Source organism: Orbicella faveolata, unplaced genomic scaffold, assembly GCF_042242905.1.
Source record: "Orbicella faveolata isolate gen_17 unplaced genomic scaffold, um_ofav_v1 contig_1, whole genome shotgun sequence".
Classification (NCBI taxonomy): domain Eukaryota; kingdom Metazoa; phylum Cnidaria; class Anthozoa; order Scleractinia; family Merulinidae; genus Orbicella; species Orbicella faveolata.
The window spans coordinates 18,056,080-18,076,182 of NW_028301536.1; the positions used below are offsets into that span (position 1 = coordinate 18,056,080).

A 20,103-nucleotide genomic window follows, 5' to 3' on the forward strand; every position below is an offset into this window, starting at 1 on the left:
TTCATGTCAAATACAAGAAACAATGAACAGAATGTGTCGCTGTCGCTCATCTCTACAAACAAGTATCTTATTCTTACTACTTTTCGCGCGCACTAAATTTCGCGTTTTGAAAAAAATCGTGAAAGTTAACGCTCGCGAAAAAGACGCAGGCTACAAAACTAATAGAGCGCGCGAAAATTCTAAACACGCGAAATTTTATACAAGATTATGTAAGAAAATAATACATGTATTTTGAATGTTTTGAGTCACGGGCTCGTTGGTAATTTTTCAGTTTCTGTCCTTGAAAATAGTCGTTATGATCTTGTTTTTAACTACTTAGCACTCTTCCTCCGAATCACTGTTATTTTCAGCTTGAAAACCCGCCAAAACCTAGCTCTATAGCACATACATCATAAACTTTTCAATCTATAGCGGATCGTGATTCGGATTGAGCAGGAGCCTTGGATTGAACACCGCACCTCTCTGTCGAAGAAAGACGAAATCAGAATTAAAAGAATGATACATGAAGCGCTTGATTCCGTGATTTCGATCATCGTAATGATATTCGTTACAGCCACAGCCTATCTTTTTTATGATGCTAGGACGGACACAAATGCCATTTTCTCATTTTATTTTATTTTTATGATATGGATAGGACCCTGCGCGCGCTCTGATTGGTCAAAGACCCATGTTTTATCAGAGTATAAAACATAGAAAAAGCGTATTTTATTGTTTTTCGCCATATTAACTCTAGATCATAAAGCAAATGGAGAAGCCTAAGCCGCAGGCGAGTGTTTGCTACATTTCTGGATTGTTCTCAAAAGCCCGTCGTGTTTTATCACAGTGTAATACACGGCTTAGGCTTCTTTATTTGTTAATTATTTCTTTATTTAAGGGAATACTTATACAGGCAGGTCCAATTCAGCCGATGATAGCTAGTTTAAATGCTGAGGCCTGTAACTAAATAGTAAATTATCAATACTTAAAGTTTTACTGACTGGCAGAAAAAAGAGCAAACAATTTGCATCCACATATCGTTTTCGAACTGGTTTCACCTCTCCAAAGGCAACTGAAAACGCTTCGATTTCGTCAGTCTGACACCGCCTGCACATGCACAAAAGTTGAAGTTCTTCGATTCGTTTCCACTAGGCCACATTTAAGCCTTCATCGAAAGCATTTTGAGTCCTCCATCGATCTATTGGTGTGGATGAAAGGCTTAAGTCACCAAAAGAACGGCGCGTTCTCAAACTGAAATACTCCCTCCACTGAGCAACACGGCAGTTTGTACCATTCTCCTGTCCGAGTGAGGCTAAGACCATGACAGGACAAGGTTTTAGTTATTGAATTGGATGTGGGAGAAAGAGTGATGGTATCACCCTCGTTTAACCACGCTATAATGAGAGTCAGTCGATATCAGACTCAAAGACTTTCTTTTTTCAGCTCTTGAAGAGTCTCAATTCGAGTTGAACGTTGTATACTGAACCTGCGATCAGGTTCCCGTTTCCGTACACTTATCTTTAGGGAGTTTCAGCAAACCACGACGGCGACGGCAACAAGAACGTCACCACATAAAAGATTTAATTAAAGATTCTGCACGTGTGTTTCGAATCTTTGTACATTTCTTTGCCGTTCCGTGCAAAACAATAACTTGAATTGAAAAATTTATACGTATTTTGGAGGACGTGTACTGCATGGATAATTTTTAGTGTCTTCATTTGGAATTGAACGCTGTCATTACATATATATTTAGCCTGAGCAGGTTTTTAGACCGATAGGCGTACTGAACAGATCTACACAGTTGCGACATTCAATGGTAAAATATAAATGCTTTAGTACAAGGCGTCGTCCTCGGCGTCGCCGTGGTCATTGCTAAAACTCTCTATCCTCCGTAAGGTAGGCCGCGTGTGATCTACCTTCAAAATGAACGCGTAAAAACTAGCTCAGCTGCTATTCAGTCACTAACAGCCGCAAGCAACTGAGTAACCCGGGTAGTTCGCTGATAACAGAGGAAATACTGCTGGCCAGTACCAGGACTAAATCTTTTTGTGTTCTAGCAGTAACAACTAAATCCCTTGTCAGTAGCGTTACAAGTGTTATAAGAAGCAATCGCAACGCTGCATTAGGATCTCAAAGACAGAAATGGGTCGCTCTGAATAATTCATTACATACATTGCAATCACAGTTTGACAATCTCGAGCTCTCATAGCCTGCATGCGACTATGGCTACTTCTGATCTCATACCAGCTAGATCTGCAGGCCTCGTGAAAATACAATTCCTATACTACAAAGCAATGATCTGCATCGAGAAAAATGCAACAGAACTTTACCATTCTTTTTTTTCGGTGGCAATGGATGCGTTTAACACTCTCTCAAAAACTCTCATCCTTTTATGTGTAATAGTGAAACCTCGCCTTACAACTAGCCCGTCAACACAGCCACCTCGTTAATACAGCATCTTTTTGTAACCTGAAGAAAACGCGTAGTCAATATTTTTTGTTTGTTTCCTTTAATTCAACGGACCGTAATTTCATGAACCATTGGCGGCCGTGTATTAACGGTGTTCCACTGTATCTATATCCTAGCAGAAATAGTACAACTCAAATTCATTATAAGAACTACCGCGGCCGTAAATATTTATGATGCCAGCGCTAACGGCACTCCCTCTTTTCTCTCCAAACACCTCGTACCTGGAAGCAAGGGAGGGGTACCTCAAGCTATTTGCTACCTTTTGCTCTCTCCTCCCATGCCAATACCGTGCATTGACAATATTTCCAAATCTGGGCTGAAGCACGGCAGTCGCTTTCAAAACCTTTCTGTAAGATCATTTACAAATTAATTGTCTTTTCGTAATACACTGAGGTGCACTGGGCATAACGCATGTTTTGCCTGTTAACTGGTACCACTAGTCTGGATCTATGACTGAATTTCATGTAGACGTTACATAAGGTAACATGTAGTGCATTAACCCTACAATCTCAGTCCAATGGGTTAAATATCAGTTCTCCATACCGATTGCCATACACTTCTTTTAACGTTAGGAGAACTTCGTTGTACTCTTAAAGACGACATCCTAAAGTACTGTGGGGAATAAGGCAACGTAAAGTAAGTAACTATATTCCTAACATCACTCTTCTTGACAATGCATTGATGATACATAGAGAACATGGAGGACGATCATTCAAGTTCTGTAATTTGAGGGCCAACAGCTGCCTTAATCTTCGTCTAACTTCGCCCTTTTATTGTTGCCAGTTTCCCTTCTTTGTTCATGGAGTTCAAAGATTTTGTTTGCAAACTCTATAGCTTCTTCCACGCCTTCGCATTTGTTCTTCCACAAGTCAGGAATCTTGTCCAATCCCCAGTAAGCTCCACTTATCGCACCTGCCATGCTAGCGATTGTGTCTGTGTCCCCCCCTAAGGAGATGGCATAGTTTATGGACATGTCAAATGACACTCTGCCTTTGTGAAGGAATGAAAAGATGGCAGCAGGCACTGCTTCCTCAGCTCTTATTCCATTGCCAAATGTTTCTACAACAGTCTTAGTTTCCAAGTTGTCACCTTTACAAAGTAGCTCCTTCATCTCTTTGAACTTCCCAACATATACAGAATGTGAATGGGTTGTGCTGTGACCACTAGAAAAATAATAATAAAAAAATAATAGAATAGGTTTATTCAATAAATTACTTACACATGTATTGTTTGTGTGTAACTACTGGGGTAGGATGTACACAAGTCAAACATGTCACTATAGAATAATTGTTATAAAATAAGGCAGATGCTAAATCATGCAGCCCTGATAACATGTACCCTACATTGCACAATATACTTGGAGTAAAATCCGTTTTTAACATTTAACATTATATATTTTTAAAATCTCCACCAAGCTTATTACATGTATATACATACCCTCATTTTCTCCACACATTCTGCCACAATATATGAACCGAATAATTCAACCAGCTCCCATAAGTCTGTGTTACCCTTGGTAGCCCAGGAGGGCTCTCACATAAAGAGGACAGGGGTGCTCATTGGAAATTTTGAACAGAGCCCCTGAGAGTTACCAAGAAACTGTTTTATGGGTGTGGCTTAAAATCGTACCCCTATGAGGTACCAATGCTAAAACAACCCATTAAATGACACTTCTTTGGGCTCAATACTGTAAAACGTAACATGAAAGCTTCCGTTGTGGGCCTAAGAGGTACAGACCCGCTTTTTAACCCCTAAAAAGTATGAGGAGCACCCCTGTCCTTTTTATATCGGAGTCCCCCCAGGTTGGTAGCTCAATTATCATACAGAGTGGCTCACAAGTCATAGGTTTAACTTCTGTTGAATTTTATTTCTGAGTACTAGCTTGCCTCACTGATTGATTACATATCACATTTCTCTTGTATTTCTACAAATTTTGGATTCACTATAGTCCAGATATTATCTGTAGAGTAAGCTATACATTGGTATTGTATGCATGAGAATGCAGCTTTATATCCTAGTGGTGAGATATGAGAACATTGGAAGGTGTGGCCTAACCTGTTTTCCTTTTTCTCAATGGGTGCTTCTTTCTCTTTCTCAAGTTCTTCTGCCACCTCCAAAATCTCATCAATAAATTTGTTTGTGTTCACGTTTGGAGGTTCCAGAGACAGTGCTTTAAATACTGCCAATGCTTGTAAGATAGCACCATTAACACCATTGATGTGAGCATGTGTTATCAAAGCATTCTCTCTGGCATTCTATTAAGATAAAAGGAAAAGGGATGCAGTTATAATTGGAAAAGAATAATTTATTTAAGACTCTTACCCATTTCTGACCAATGCAGAATCTTCATTCTCCTTAATTAATGCTCTACCTATGGCTGAAGTGTTCATGCTGGTAAATTTGTAACACGTTCCAGCAAATATCCATACTCATGGAAGGTTAGTCGAAATTCCAAGGTGGAGGGGGTCTCAAAAGCCAAATTTTTAAAAGAAAATCTAACCAAACTGGAATTATCAGAGGGATTGGGGAGGGTGGGGAGAGGCAGGGATTCAAACCAAAAAACTCTCTCTTGGAGGAGTATGGATATTTTCTGAATGAACACAAAGAGAAATTTGTTTAAAACTACAAGTAGGCTCAAATTTCCAGTCCTTACTTCATATTGAAGAGTACAATAGTCAGTTAACCGAGAATCAATCTAAACCTTCTAATTTGGTTTCTAAAAACAAACAGCAATGAATCCTGCAATCTGATTGGTTCCTAGTGCAACACAGATTTTCCTATCTCTACCAACAATCATTATAATGCTTTTGTGAGTTTTATCAGAGTGATTTGAGGGAAAGAGGAAAAAAGAAATGTTATTATCTTGGTTAGGGATACATCTGTCCATACAGTGAAACACTTTGACCTTGAACTTGAAAATGCTGCCTGAATTTGGGTGACATTTTCAAGACATATACAGACCCCTCAGCTGGCAAATAACATATTTATTCACAATATTTGTTTGTTTATATAGGGGCCTCAATGTTAACCCTGGATGGCTGGACTGCTCCAGGCTGCTCAATCCAGAGTCTAGTGCACTTTTTGAGTTACCACTGGGTCACTGGACCACTCACACATGTAAGCTTACCCCAGCGGGTGGGGGGTGTGAATGAGCTAAATGGGGACCGCTGAAAAAGTCCAAATTATGGTCTACAAGGTAACCAATTGTTTGACACAAAAATGAGAACAATGGATTTTTTTTTAACCTTCAAAAAGTCCCTGCAAAATGTATCATCCCCAAAACCTCACTGTTCCCCAAAATTCTGACCTCTCAAAACACTCCAAACCAACCCCAAAAAGGGCTTTGCACCCCCCTGTCAATTTTGCCATTAACATGCCCCTCCTGTCAGGCATGCTTGATGATATTTGTCCCTGCCCCAGAGTGCCTGGGCAGGTAGAAGTTGTTGTTGCACCATGTAATGTATCAATCGACCCACATCAAAATCATACCCCTGGTACATCCTGGGCATTTGACTAGTTGATAGGACCCTGGGAAATTTGACACCATTGGCCTTGAAGTCATCATGATGGTGAAGCTGGACAGCACAGTTCTCTATAAGATTGTGTCTTGAAAAGGAAGGCCATCAAAAGCTTTGTGCTGTGTTTGAAGGTTATAAAGCTTTGCTTGACCAACTGGCTGAAAATTCCAGATGTAAAATGCCTGGTTATCCCAGATTGGAGGGGGTGGTGGGTGAATGTTGAAGTTTACAACTGACCTGTATATATTAGCCAGAAGAAAAATTAAAGTAAATAATATCTTACTATTTTTGTCCACTTTCTTGGTTCATTTGACTTACAGTACTTGCCTGGAATGCCAGCCACATATATATAGTGTGGTACGGCGTGTAATCCCGTAGGACTTTTGCGCTGAAATTAATTTTTTTGCCGTTTTGCACTTATTTTGGGCCGAACAATAAGAACCCGATGGGGTTCAAATTTTCCGATCCCGTCTCCCCATGTTTCTGGCTACTCTAAGGATTTAATTTATGCTAATTTATGCCAATTAGATGCAAAAAAGTCTTGCGAATTTCTTTGCTCTTAGATTCAAGATACAGGGACCAAACGTTATACGAAGCTTACTTTTGATGACGTATGTCATATGACTTAACTTGGTTACCATGGCAACCAGCAATGATGTCAGGTTTAACTACCTGCTATTTTGGTGGCGGCCATCTTGGATCCACCATCTTGGATTTTCGAACTCTCGTTTTTCTAAAGCAAAACAGTGAATTTTAAATAAACTTTAACTAACGAATGATTTCCATTATGAGCGATGTCCAGTTAAGTGCAGAACTTTCTTTTATTTTCCTTTTTTGCTAAACGCATGTACTCTTTCAGTTTCTCATACGAAAATATCATTGACTTTTGTTAGTCCCATAGTAAGAACGCAGACGCTTTTCGTCTTCTTTCTGTTATGTATAATACTAATGTACAGCTCCGTTAAAAGTGTTCGTGCATAAAATGTGACTTAAGTGTTTACGCACTAAGACCATCCTCGTCATCAACTCGTTTGCCGTCTGTGAATGGATTTGTACAGGTTTTTCCAAAGCATTAACAAAGAGGAGTGCATGGAATTCTGTCCTTGAAACAGCTACAGAGTCCCTTGCAGTCTGACTTGCAGCTGCATTTGGTAAGCTCAACAACAACTTGGGATGCAGGGAGAGACAAGCATTAGGGATCAGCAGGTGTTGCGTTCACTAGATGAGCGCAACAAAATCAAACTACATTTGATTTTGTTATTGTAAACCATGACGAGCTTGATGGTTGTGTTGCTGGAGAAGTGCGCTAATAATCTATTGGCAAACAAAGTGACCAGTCTCAGCTTTTTCATAACGTCCCATGAGGAGTGCTTAGAAGAATGCAACAGTCTGTCTTCAAAAAATACTTCAAATCGCTTTTGGCCCTTCTCTGTGTAGCACAGGATATATCTTCCTTTGCTTTTTCAGGCACAAGAGCTGACGACAACACACTCTTCAAGGCAGACTTAACTGTAAATGGGTTGCCTTTGCAGTGCAGCTGTATCGACTGGCGGAGTTTCATTGCGTTTTTTCGCGTTCTTACGGCAACATCGCAAGAGAGCTGATAGTGCTCGTTCCGCTCAGAAACCTTGGACACTTTAGGAAAGCGTTTCATTGCTTTACCATACAGTGGAGATGCAGTGACATGACAAGGTGATCTAGGGCGGCTTCGTCTTGACTTAACCCGAACATACCTCCGTGGCGCTTTAATACCTTGAGCTCCTGTTCTAGCGTCTGATCTGTGAACAACCTCATGAACAGGATCTCTGACTTCGCTACAAAATCCTCGGACTTCAATGCCTCATATGTCATAAGGTCCTCCTGCTCGAGTGCGTTAATCTGCGCGAGGTGGACTGGCATTAGCCAAGCGTAGTTGAAGAGATCGTGCGAGAAGAAGTACTTTATCAGGCATTCCATCGCTGCCAGGTAGCGTTCCCAGTCCCCAGAGCGGCAAGCATGAATGAGCTGTAACAGGTTGTGCAATTACTTGAGATACTCTATCATAAATTGTGCAAGATTTCAAGTCCTTGTTCTTCACGGTCTTGTGGTTTGACCATTTCAGAGTATCAGGGTTCGTCATAGATGTTAACCATTTCTGGACTGCACTCGTGGAGGGCTCCTTTAAAGGATACGAAGATACGAATAGAGTGTTTCATTTTATCCAGATGTTCACCATTCTCTGCATTAGCCTTGCCTAAATAATTTCCATTTCAAACATGCCATCGGGAGGAAAAAACTAAACTTTATTATGCCCATCACTGTGCTTCCTGCGCTCATGATTTGGCACATGTGAAATGCCATGTCTAAATCAAATGCCGCATGTGTTTAATTCCAAGCGACTCAAATTGGTATTTGATTCGGCGCATATGAAATTCGACGTCTAAACCAGGCCTAAGTGAGAAAAAAAAAAACAGCCGTAAAACTCCAAACTCTAGGCGTGTTTCGCAATTTTAAGCCCTGAAAAGAAACTCGTCAGTTCCAGCAGCATATGTTATCATTCGTTACTTAGGGTGCGTTTATTTGTTAAGATCATTCCCCAATATTGCACTGCGCATCCCTGCTGCGCATAATTTCACATGTGATTAGTGCGTGCGCATTAAAAAATGGCGGCTTTTTCTTTACGGCTGGTCCTCGCCATAGAAGTAAATCGATATTTCCTCGAAAACGAGTACGGTGACCTATCATTTTTTTCTGTTGTTTTGAACTGAGTAATAAATTTCTCTGTGTAAAATAAATATGAACCAATTCTCAGTGTAGAACAAGAAACAATCGTTGGAAACGTGAAGTTAGCAAGCAATTGTGACTATAATCATGGTGCTATTATAAGGATTTATTAGGTACAAACAAGGTGCTGTTGCTCCTAAACGAACATGGGGACCTCTCATTTTTATTTCAAAATTTAAGTTCCTATAATATAAACAATCAATAGGCAAAGTTTGACAAAAATCTCAGTGCAGGTTCTGTTTCATTGGAATGACCTTAAGAAAATCCAAGATTGGACTTTTAAATCCGCAAACGAATTTTGCGTTTCTTTACTAAACAGATCAATCCGAGATCACTCAGATCATGATGCATCAAAGGAACCAAAAAATCCTTGCCCAGAGTGGATTCTTCGGTTCCTTGATCCGATAGATCTTAGATTAATCTGTTTAGAAAAGAAATGCAAAATCCGTTTTCGGATTTAAGAATCCAATCTTGGATTTTCTGAAAGAAACCTACCCTAAAAGTTTATTAAAAATGCACTGTTTTCCTTTAGAAGTACGAGAGTTCGAGAATCCAAGATGGCAGATCCAAGATGGCCGCCACCAAAATAGTAGGTAGTTAATCCTGACATCATCGCTGGTTGCCATGGCAACCAATCTAAGTCATACGATGAACGTCATCAAGAGCAAGCTTCGTGTAAAGTTTGGTCCCTTTACCTTGAATCTAAGAGCAAAGACATTCGCAAAACCTGTTTTTGCATCCAATTAGCATACATTAGCATAAATTTAGTCATTGAGGAGCCAGAAACATGGGAAGATGGGATCGGAAAATTTGAACCCCATCGGATTCTTATTATTCTACCCAAAATTAGTCCAAAATAGCGAAAAATTCAATTTCGGCACGAAAGTCCTACAGGAGCGATTTTGCGGACATACCGGACCGCACTATTTTATACAATCATGTTTTCTGATTTCACATCCTAACTACTGTGTAATGATTCAATTTAGTACAAGGGGCACTAATTTACTTTTGGTAGCACAAGGTAAAGGTGCTTATTACATGTTGGAATAGGACGCTTATTTGGTCTTAGATAGCTCTCAACAAATAACCCAAGAAATGTAACAATGGTCCAGCAACACTCAAAACACCATTCTCATGTTTATTCCAAGGTCTCTGAAGTCTACATCTCACTATGGTAAAAGGGGCCTTAAAGCCCTTTTCTTGTCTGCTTTACAATGTAATCCAACCATGGATGCAAGGCAATTCCGGGCAGAAACTAGAAAATTGTCTGGAAATGCCCCACATTCACGTTTGATTATAGTGTAATGCAAATGAGAAAAGTTACCCATGGTCCTGGGGGGTACTCCCAGAAAAGTTGGGTGGTGGTGTGCAACCCACTTCCCAAAACCCTTACCCTATTTATGACCGAACCAAAAATTTGATACCCTATTTAGGACCATAGTTGCCCTAAACATAAGTTATAAAGGGCTTTTGTTGATGGTCTTATCGATAATGCTGAAAAAGTAGCTTTTTCTAATAATAACATACCCAATTCAAGACTAGAGTGCAAAAACCATACCTTATTTATAACCAAAATGGCCAAAATTGATACCCTATTTATGACCAAAACAGTCAAAAAACCATACCCTTTAGGGCTGCACATACCTATATAGCCCACATAAGGGAATACCTCCAGGGCCCATGGCAACGGCTATTGGAAGGGGCATGCTTATTGAAATAAGGGTACTTATCAGGAAAAAAACCCAGCACCCAATTCAGGGTGCTCGCTAAATTGAATAATTAGGTTCCTAGTTGTAGCTATGCTTCTGTCAGTTTTCATTGTGGTCATCACTCACCTTTTGCACTTCTGCAGAAGTTTGACTGAAAAGTGCCACAGGTGAGATTCTCATAGCTGCACCGTTACCATAGGAACCTTGCCCATCAAACTGACTCCGGGCTGGAAGTGTCACGTCGTCGGGATTCTCATCCCGCAACCGCTCGAACACCGTCCCGACAGCTGCGCCGTAACCGCGGCCAGGTTCCCGAAAGAACTCCTCCACAAACTCCTGGGCCATGCTTCGATTGTCGTATTTCGTCTGCTCCGTTAAAGACTTGCAGATTGCTCGAGTCATCGCCGAGTCGTCTGTGTAATTGATGGGCTCTTTGTTGTCTTTGATTTTGGTTAACGTGTAATCGGTGACTTCGCCCCAGGGAAGAATGAAAGGAGTGCCTTCGTAGTGAGATCCAAGGCAATCGCCGACCAAGGCACCAACTAGTGTACCGCGATATTTGTTTAACATTCTATTCATTTTGTTGCAGGGACCTTTTCCAAAACTTTCTTACATGTACACTTTTCACTTCCGTGTTCAGAAAGAGGGTTGACCAGCGGTCTTACATTATGTCCCATCGGCCAAAGGGAGCTTGTTCGCTCAAATGTCATGGCGGCAAAATTGTGTCCTTACATTATGTAACAACATGTTCTCATCTCGGATTTTTTCGAGCAAACTATGCTGTGTCTCGAGGACTTTACTTGCTAATTCGAAGATAAATAGATTTAGCTCAAGTTTTTCACGCTCGTACTCAGAGACTATAGAAAGAATCAAGGAATTGCTGGCTGCCAAATCCAACGATGAGCTGAGAAGCAAAACTACGCGGCTTTTCGTGGGAACAGGGCAATATTACGAACACGAGACCAACGAACGGGTTATTATCCTGTCCCTAGGAGACGATGGAAACACGAGGCCACCGTTTATGCTACACGATACTACTCTACACCGCGATGAGGTGGTAAAGTTAGAGCATGAACTGAATTCTTTGCCACTGGTCGGGTTACTTCATTCTGGGGAGTTAGACAGTGTGCAGGACTCGCCTTGGAAATTCGGATTTGTTCATAAACCAGTCTTTTCGATCTTCTCAGCTTCTGGATTTTGCTGCCAGCTTCGGCAATCAAATTCAGAAGGAAGGTACTTTAGAATCTTTGATGAACATGTGCATGAAGATATCTCCCTATCAGGTATTGATCACATCCAGGTGTTCCTCTCCCCTGAACCATGGGAAGAGAGAAAACTACGGCTCAAAATGAAAAATGGAGATGTTGTCAGCATCGTCGAGGACCGTGAAGAGAACATGTACAATGACGATGGCTTGGCTTCTCTGATGCTCACCACTGAATGGATGGTAAAGGCTGCTGGTCATTTGTGTTTAACAGCGAGACAGTTTGGAGACACCAAGGTGTCACTAAAACTTCCTTCTGTTCTTAGAGCTGATGTCAACCCATGGGTTGCAATGAGAAATAAAATATGGGCTGAAAAGAGCAATGAAAATTGAGAACAGAAGAATTGGCTCCGGAGAATACATTCAGGTAAGGTTCAACAACTGTTCAATACTTCATTAACCTGCAAACAGGCTCCTGGCGAGGCAGGGAAAAAATACTCAGTGGGCGAAGCAAACGGTTTGGGGCAGGGAGCTTGTAGACTTTGTTTTTGATGCGTCAATCCATCCCTGGTGATTGGCTTGTGACAAATCAGTCAAGAAGGTAATAAGAACTGTCAAAATTTGTTTTTCCCCACACTGATGCAACAGCTTTTGACAACACTCTCCTGCTGGGACATTGTTTACAGCATGGAATATTTTTTTCTGAACTGCCTTGCCTTTTTTTGTGCTGGACAAGTCTTTTGTTTGGCTCATCCCTACATGTTAAAAACAAGCCATTGCAGTGAGCCTTTGGAGAAGTTGAAGGATTCACCTGATCAGTGTTCCAATCTGCCTGGAATTCCATGTAAACTTGTAAACTGTGCATTGCACCCAGACGCCATCTTTCTTGTCAAAAATTATCCACATTTTTGAGCAGTCATCAAGATTCTTCAATATTTATCTAAAAGGCAAATTAAAGCTGTCAACATTCAGCAATTTAACCAATCAGATCATGTACCAGTTTCTGGTATCATGGAATGGTAGCATCAATACAAGCCACTTTTGATATATTAAAATTCAGCTTGATTGTGAGGCCTAGAGGACACAAACCAAAGAAATGAATAAACATGGTCATTCGATTTCCTTTGTTCGTGTCCTCTAAGCCTCACTGTCAAGCTGAATTTTAATATATCGAAAGTGGTATATAGAATGTCTACTGGCTCCCCCATCCGCACTGCTCACTTTGCTTGCTGAATTCTTTTTTCTGCGCTTGGCGGGAGCCTGTTTGTAGGCTAATACTTCATTTGAAACTGTTTCTGAAGTTGTTGTTATTCTACAGTATTGCTTTCTGCCAGTATTCTTCTTGGGTTTACTGCAATCCTACCAATAGGTGTAATGCAATGCTATACCTGTGACAAAAATAATTTGCTATGTAGTTTGTATCCTAGTGAGTCAATACTTCAGGGCATACACGTATATAGCTTTTCTAGCTGGAGTTTAGTTGAATCAAATGCCCATTCCCATGGGTTGATTTATGGTCATGTGGCAATGGCTAAATCTAAATGTTACCTGGCAGGCTACAATTAAGCAATTGTCACCAACTTTCTCACCAAGCATAGGTTACTTTTACTTACAACTTTATGCTAAACTCCAGCTTTATAACCAAACACTTAATCACCAGTCCCTCGTGAAACAGTTAGTTTAATTTGTTTTCCCTCAAATCTCAATGTTTCCCAGATGAAGTCGAGGAAAACTGTTTCCCAAGAGACCAATGATTAAGTGTATAGTTTTGACCTTCTAGCTAAGCTAAAGTCTTTGCTTATCGTGAGTTTGTGTAACACAAGGAAGGAGAATTTCCTTTCGCAAATGTACTGTGCAGGACAGATGTAAGTCGACAATCGATACTCTCAAGATTGGAGAATTAAAAGAGATTGCCCACATTGGCCCAGTACTGTACATGAGCTGGATAACACACTGTGAATTGAAAAGTGGTTTCGATCACATTGCTATCTGATGGCAGCAGAAGACCAGACAAATGGCATGGTTTTTATGCTGTTCAACACAGCTGGACTTCCAGGGTCACTTTCAATTAGCATAAAATTGAACCTCCACTAATGGCCACCTCTCTACAACGGCCACTTTTTTTTGTTCAAGTAGACAGTCCATAGTTTCAGTCTTATTTCAACCTCTCTACAATGGCCAACTCTCCACAATGGCAACGGCCACTAAAACGCATTTAAAATGAAAACGACTGACAAATGGTGTACACAGAAGGTCACCAAACTCGATCTGTACCAGGATTTGTTGCTCTCTGTTTCTGTTTAGTTGCTGTGTTATTGATAATACGCTAAAATAAGCGTTTTTTTTTTTTTTGTACTCCCAAAAAGATCAGGTGTCATATTACACCCCTACCCTCCATAACGGCCACCTCTCAACAATGAGCACTTTCCTCTGTTCCCAAGGTGACAAATGGTGAAGAGGTTTGACTGTAGTTAACTCAAAAGTCTATGGAGGTGCATGTATATGTAGGGCTTCTTCAATTCCAAAAAGTCAATGCAGTGCTACACACAATGCAATGCAACCGGGTGCATCGGTACATGTGCACATGGCCCAGTATTAAAAATTGTAATGTGTAATTGTAAATGAATTGGGTGGGGTTGCATGTACTGGTACATGTGTACTTGGCCAAGGGTTAATTAAAAATTGTAATGTATTTTACAGTATTTATTATTGCAATTAGTCTTAGTGTACATGTTATTCCTTGTGCTGCAGGATGATGATGAGGACAAGTGTTTGCTGCAACTGTAACTCTAGTGCTTGTGAGTGAGTAATCATTGTTACTGACAATATTATTTCCTCTTTTATGACTTGCTAGAACTTGCTAGAACTTGTTGGGAAAGTACTGAAAAGTCTGTGGTCATTGGTTGTGGCTTAGGGCTTAATGTTACATAAGCTAGTTACTTAATGAAATGAAACAAAACAAAACCAAGACAAAGCAAACTAAACAAAACAAAACAAAACAAAACAAAACAAAACAAAACAAAACAAAACAAAACAAAACAAAACAAAACAAAACAAAACAAAACAAAACAAAACAAAACAAAACAAAACAAAACAAAACAAAACAAAACAAAACAAAACAAAACAAAACAAAACAAAACAAAACAAAACAAAACAAAACAAAACAAAACAAAACAAAACAAAACAAAACAAAACAAAACAAAACAAAACAAAACAAAACAAAACAAAACAAAACAAAACAAAACCAAATAAAATCAAACAAAATCAAACCAAACAGTGCCTGTGGCTTGAGGCATAATATTGCAGAAGCAGGCATTAATTACCAGAGCTAACGTGTATGAAACAAAATTAAATGAAATTGAGCACAGGAGCCTATGACCAGAGGGGTTATTCTACAGTCTGTGGTCAGTAAGCCCTCATTTGAGAATACTTTCAATGGAAACTACATTCCATCCAAGGGAGGTAGAAATACTTGAAGCCTCTCACGTTACAGAAAGAAACATCCCGCTTATTTCTTTGAAACGTCCCAAGAGCTGTACAATACTGGTACAAAGGCTCAGCCATCTCAACTGTGAAGCTGTTTGAAGCTGATTATGAGCAAATGTTTTGGTCTCTCTTCTGCCTGTAATTTTTTTTGAGATTTCCATAAGGTATATAATGTAATGTACTGATTATAATTCTTTTACATTATGTTATAGTACAGTACATTATATTTAATAATAACAGAAGCATATCACCTAGGTGATATGCTTGTGATAATAATAATACATTTCATTACTTTGTGCTACATTGCAAATACTGTGTAATTTACAATACTGTACCTTGATAAGTAATATCTTAGAAATCGATTTTGTAATGATAAATAACAATAAAAAGTCATAATGTTTCGACCACTCCAAGGTCATTTTCAAGTGTGTGTAGAAAATATATGAAATAAGCATAAATGTTTCTGACAGTAAAAAATAGTCAAAAATATCACAAACAGTAGAATGCAATAATATATGTAAGATAAGTGATAAACATATTTACAAAGTTGAAGAGGGGACCTAAACCAGTGAGACAATAAAACAATACTAATAACCCTAAAGAACTGATCTAAACAAATAATTTAGTGTGAATTGAATCACACTGTTTGTTCAGTGTTAATTTTAAAACTTTGCTCATTGTCGTCTGGCTTCTTGTCATGTTGCTCGCTAAGGTGGTTTCCAACTGCTGATCCTTTGAGTTCTTCAATTCATTGGTGTAGGTGTTGGCAAGTATAATTTAGAATACTGTGAATATATTGTATGTAGAAAATAAGTACATGCATCACTATGAGGCTTGTATGACTTGTTTTTAAGACCTTTGTGGTACCTGTGCAAATACTTTGCCAACTGATCTACTTTTATGAAGCCGGCTTTGGGAGCAGATCAATTTTAAGCCCATTTTATGCCAGTTACATGATATGACATGGATAGATTGCAATAGGGTGAATACATGATTAATAGTTATTGAGAAAATAAATCATGTACTGTATCTGAATGTTTGCACATGAGCAATTAGCAGGTAAATATTGGGTGTGGGTGTGCAGCGAGGTACTTGAAACCTTTAACCTGTTTCACGCCAAAATTTGCCATTCCCTACCCTATATTTAGACCCTACTCAAAACTCGATGCCCAATTTCAAACCTGACCCTTAAATTGATACCCCATTTCAGACCTGCCTTATAATCAGTTCCCTTGTTAAGACCAGCGTTAAAGGCAAGTTTATACGCTTGTATAAGTACAGTTGTAGGCTGCAATACTTTACAACGTACAATGTTGATGGTCTTGATTACAATGATAAAGAAGTAAATTCTAAAAACATAACAAGTTACAGACCAAAACGGCTCAGAAAACCATACCCTTTGGCGTCACACATACCTATACAGGCCACGGGATTGAAGGCTAGTTTCACGAGCATTCAAACTGTGGGAAAAGGAACGTACGCTGCAGCCACGCGACTGGGTAAAAAGAGAAACTATTGCGCGAAATTTCCTTGAGCGTGAAATAGAACAGTCAGTCAGGCCTTTGCGATTTTCACGGCTCGGGCTCGGTTGACTCAAAAACCGGAATTCACCAGATGGATCACTATCTACGGATAATCAAGTTTGTTTTGTTTAAAATACTTAATCCAACAATGTTTTATCGATTGTACACCCTTATCACTCCTTGAGCAAACGGTACCTGTCTTCTTAGATAAGATAACTCAATTAATCTCTTCATCCGTAGATTAATGGGGTAACTGCTGGCAGGCATTGACCCTTGCTTTTTCTTTTCAGTATTTTAATTTTTTATTTTACGCTTCTTGCTCTTCGAGTACTCTTTTTGCGCAAAAATTGGATAATAGCCTACTACAAACTCTGAACGGAACGGACACGGTTTGTTCTAGATTATTTTGATCAATCAAAGGACGGCTGAAGCCTGGGGAGAGAACGTGACAGTGTCTCCCACGCAGCCTTTCAGCGCGCGCGCGAAGCCCTCTTTCGTGTGCGGCACTTTTCACCTGTTGCTCGTGACGTGGCAACCTATGAATGTAGCACCTTTTATAGTTCACCGCCCTTTTCTTGCGACATTCACGGAGTAACGTGGAAAGCACTAGATTAGATAAAGCTCCCTTAGAACAAAAACTCTCACGTTTCAGTGAGCTCGTTACGTGATGTTAAAGTCGTCATCCGGTAATCTATAGTTGATCCAGTTACTTGCCTAATTAGGTCTAATTAGCAAAACGGCGATTAGCGCGCGAGTCCCGAAGTCTAACCACAACACTTTTGGTCTATTGAATTCATGAACTGAACCAGAACGACGCGAATGGGTCAGCGTGTATTTTTTTCTAGATTCGTTCTACCCATTCTTGTGGTCTACTCCGCCACGTGATCTCTTTCCTCTTCATTGTCGCGCCTCCGCTGAGATGTAGCAAAATCGACGCGTTCCGCGTATTTAAAAAAAGCTGAAACCTTGGTACGGTTTTGCGTGGGATATCGAGTGGCGCAGTCCGGTTCCGCACAGGAAAATCCGTTATATTCGTTTCGTGTCAGTAGCCGAGAAAGCTGCTGAAGTATGGGAATGAATTATTTTGCCCCCCCCCCCCCCCCTGATAAATTCCACCCTTTCTGAAAAGTTCTTGCAATTTCATTTCAGCTGTAAATTAACGTGGATTCGATTAGTGAGATATCGTCCGAATCACCGGGAAATGACTGAGTTGGCCTTAGCAATTGTAGAGGGAAAATATGGTCAACTCAGTTATTTTTGGAAAGCGCGAAAATAGTTGAATGATTAGGCAGATTGTATAGCACGTACCTAAACTGTACTCGTATCTCATAGTGGTACTATAAACTTAAATCAGCGATTCAGCGTAAACTAAATGAACCAGTGATTTCAAACAATGTCCTTTTCTCCGTTTCTACTCCATATGTATCTAACTTCAATACACTTGCTTTGTTATACATTGGATCAATCTCAAATAGCATTTCTCTGTCGTGTCGTTATTGAAATTTTGACTATCGTGTAACGTCGGAACAGTGAAAAAGTTGATATTGCGCTCGCGTTTGCTATTATTCTTACGCCAACAATTGACGTCAACGCAAAACCAACACGGAAACATTTTTCGAGCCGTTGTTTTCAACGGTTTCAAAACGTGTGTTTCAGCATACTTGTAATTGTTGTTTTTATTTAAGCTGAGCATAACTTCTCGCTCGGATAACTTTTATTTGTTTTTGACTTTTCTTTACGTCAACTCATTTTCCATTGTGTTAAACCGTGTAGATGTTGTTAAGTCTAACGAAGATCGCCCGAGGCTGAGATCAGAATAGATTCGTTGAAAAAAAGGAACTTGTGCTGTAACTCTTTTGGCATTTGTTAGCTGCTTGTTTCTACCGGAAAAAGTAAGATTTTAGAACGTGAGAGATACAGGAATGTTTTGGGCTACTTGTAATTTAAGAATGTTCAAAAGGAAAACAAAACATTTGATGAGAAGTAAATCGATGTTGAGCAAGGGATGCCACACGCCGTATAGCCCTCATTAAGGTTACGTCAGTTTTGCGTTTTTTGATCAAAAGGAAACAGTTTGTTTACTTATTACTGTGTCACGAATGGCACAGCGTCACGAAAAACTCGTATTATTTGTTCTAACGCTTATCTAGAAAGACCAGCCTTGGTACAACATTAGAGAAGAACGTGCATACACTAATTTGTCCTGTTTGCTTGATTTCAGTTATTGAAATCACCCGAGAAGTAAACGCACGACTTTCGATCATTGTCGCTACTTCACTCTACCATAATCAGGAAAAATTAAGTTGAAAAACGGTAGTCAGATAATCCGCTCATGGCCGCTTCTCATCAAAGCGGCGTCGTAGTAAAACGTTGTTTATCTGATGCACGTTTGGATTGAATTGTTATGTTCATTGTATGAACACGCTGTCACTTTTGGCACAAGTTTGTCTTTGGCTGATAGCTTAATAAAACGAAACCCTGCGGATGTCGCCGGTTTTCTCTGTGACATGTCGTGGCAACTCGTACGTTGGTCCATGTGGCTTACTTTGGCTTCTCTCGCAGTTAAGTTGGGTTTAATCAGATTAAACCGAGCTAGAGCTATATAACGTGCTTGAAGTCGGAAAGAGTTGTATGATGTTTTTAATAAGGTTAGAGTGGAATTATAACCCTTATCACGGCATTTATAACTTCACTTGTGAAGGTGTGGTGTGGGGAATCGGAGTCAGTAGAAGTTTACTGAATTGCCTTTCCTTGTCTCCCATCTGTATAGTATCTGGTACTTTTTGCATACGTTAGTCTCTTTCCGGTGCTAGTAATAGTGGCGTTGTGCCTGTGACAGAATTTAAATGTTCTGGTGACCATGGGGAGGATTAACTGAATGTTTCAGTCTTCTCAATAATGAGGTACAGAACCAAGAGGAAACATAAAACCGAGAGGGAGGGGAAAGGCGGGAAAGTTATTTGAACATCATTGAAAATATGTCTTGAAACCTCCCTTATTTCATCCTTCACTCATTAACCAGCATTAGCAAAGACTGGATTCCTGAACCACATAGAAGAGTTCACAATTTAACTAGAGATAACTTTGCCATTCAGAGTGAGAATTAAAAGTTGACGACCAATTTTCTACAAGCAAGAGACCTCCATGCACAAAGGGTTCCGCACCACCTTAATTTTGCTTTTGATGCAACACCAAATGCTGATATAAATGGTTATCAGAGAACCGAGCAAAGCTAGGGAAATGGTGAAAATATAAATTGCTCTCTGTTAGCAGGTGAAGCGGATTTTCGTTCGGTTCGCCATTGACTGAGACTCCAAAGTTCGATTCAATGAAAATTCCCCTTATCGACTTCCATACAATTCTCTTAATCCTAGTGCTGAGAATTTGGTAGTACATCCAAACAATATTCTGTTTGTCGATACTGTCGCTGATATTTCTAGAATAAGGTCATAGAA

General features: G+C 39.8%; 2 protein-coding genes across 2 annotated transcripts; one reads left to right on the forward strand and one right to left on the reverse strand.

The window, feature by feature from the left end:
- Window positions 1–1,392: 1,392 nt before the first annotated feature.
- LOC110045646 (ADP-ribosylhydrolase ARH3-like) lies at window positions 1,393–11,014 on the reverse strand. Its single transcript, XM_020751241.2, has 3 exons — window positions 10,562–11,014; window positions 4,501–4,700; window positions 1,393–3,608 (listed from the first exon to the last, which is right to left on the reverse strand). The coding sequence occupies exons 1-3, from the start codon at window positions 11,012–11,014 to the stop codon at window positions 3,191–3,193; spliced, it is 1,071 nt and encodes a 356-aa protein (XP_020606900.1). The 3' UTR covers window positions 1,393–3,190.
- Window positions 11,015–11,138: 124 nt separating this feature from the next.
- LOC110045649 (uncharacterized) lies at window positions 11,139–16,160 on the forward strand. Its single transcript, XM_020751243.2, has 2 exons — window positions 11,139–12,066; window positions 14,391–16,160. Exon 1 carries the CDS (start codon window positions 11,139–11,141, stop codon window positions 12,030–12,032), a length of 894 nt encoding a protein of 297 aa, XP_020606902.2. The 3' UTR covers window positions 12,033–12,066; window positions 14,391–16,160.
- The last annotated feature ends 3,943 nt before the right edge of the window (window positions 16,161–20,103 follow it).